This window comes from Plasmodium cynomolgi, assembly GCF_000321355.1.
Source record: "Plasmodium cynomolgi strain B DNA, scaffold: 0377, whole genome shotgun sequence".
Classification (NCBI taxonomy): domain Eukaryota; phylum Apicomplexa; class Aconoidasida; order Haemosporida; family Plasmodiidae; genus Plasmodium; species Plasmodium cynomolgi.
The window spans coordinates 1-1,179 of record NW_004192875.1 but is presented as its reverse complement, the minus strand read 5'-3'; the positions used below and the strand labels follow the sequence as shown (position 1 = coordinate 1,179).

Sequence of the window (1,179 nt, the reverse complement as noted above, 5' to 3'; positions counted from 1 at the left end):
TGACTTATAAGGGTTATTCAAAATGAAATGGTATATGATACGGCCTATTATTTAAATTAGTTTTGCTATATTCGTAAGAAGACTGTATTTTATGATTTTTCTTATCTAAAGGATTCCACGTTTTTCCTATTCTTCTTGATATACGAGATAAGTAAGATTTATAGGGAGTGTACTAATATAAAAGAAAATATATATATTAAATGTGATATATATTTTTTTAAAAGGAATATTTTTGGATAATATTCTATTTGATTTGTATTATATCATTTATTTTTTTAAAAATGTTATTATATTAACTTTATATAAAAAAATCCCAATAAAAGATATCAGTAACATTACGAAAATTGGCACTGAGATTGTAAATAATAGTTCATTCTTCCTCGTGGTGGGTAATGTTTTTGGTGCACCATTGGAACATGATATATTTTTCATATTATGCTCATATTTGTCTTTAAAATTTTCTAATTCATTACAAAAATCTTTGTCATCACATATATGAGATTCACCTATGTAACGCATATATGTATCAGCGCATTCTTTAGCAAATTTACATTTGTCATCAGATTTAGAATTAAGTTTATTAAAATCATTATATAAAGTAAAAAGTTTTATAAGATTATCGGAATTTTTCTCGTTTAATTGTTTTTTACATTTTTCAATTATGTGCCAACCTTGTTCTTCATATTTATCAATAAGTTCTTTATACAATTTAATCGTATCATAATGGTTTACAGCTCTTTTCAGTACATCAACATATAACCAATAGTACATATATTTAAATCCATTTTCAGCATAAGAATCTTTATTTTTTCCCTGTAATTTATTTAAAAATTTAGAAACTGCATTGCATACATCAGAAGATTTACATGTATTAGATAATAAATCTAATCCATTAAAATTTTTACATTCACTCGAATAAATACTGAATGATTTATCATCATTTTGCGGTTCGCAAGACAATACATTTTCGTAATCAGTAAATGAACCTGCAACATTGTACTATAAATAAAAAGTTACATTATAGTGTGTTATTAGTAATATCAGCATATATTTATGTTTTTGTATGATTCATTTAAGTATATAATTAATTTATAAATTAGAGCTAATGTAACTCATATTGAAAGAAGTAAAATTACAAATGTAACTCTTGTATCATTCATACTATAGTTGTTTTTCCAT

General features: G+C 23.6%; 1 protein-coding gene across 1 annotated transcript; it reads right to left on the bottom strand.

Moving 5' to 3' along the window:
• Window positions 1–269: 269 nt before the first annotated feature.
• On the bottom strand, window positions 270–986 carry PCYB_003900 (hypothetical protein; the record flags this gene model as incomplete). The annotated part of the gene is made up of 1 exon (XM_004227811.1): window positions 270–986. A coding segment is annotated over one exon (714 nt), but the record flags the coding sequence as incomplete, so codon positions are not given.
• Window positions 987–1,179: the final 193 nt, after the last annotated feature.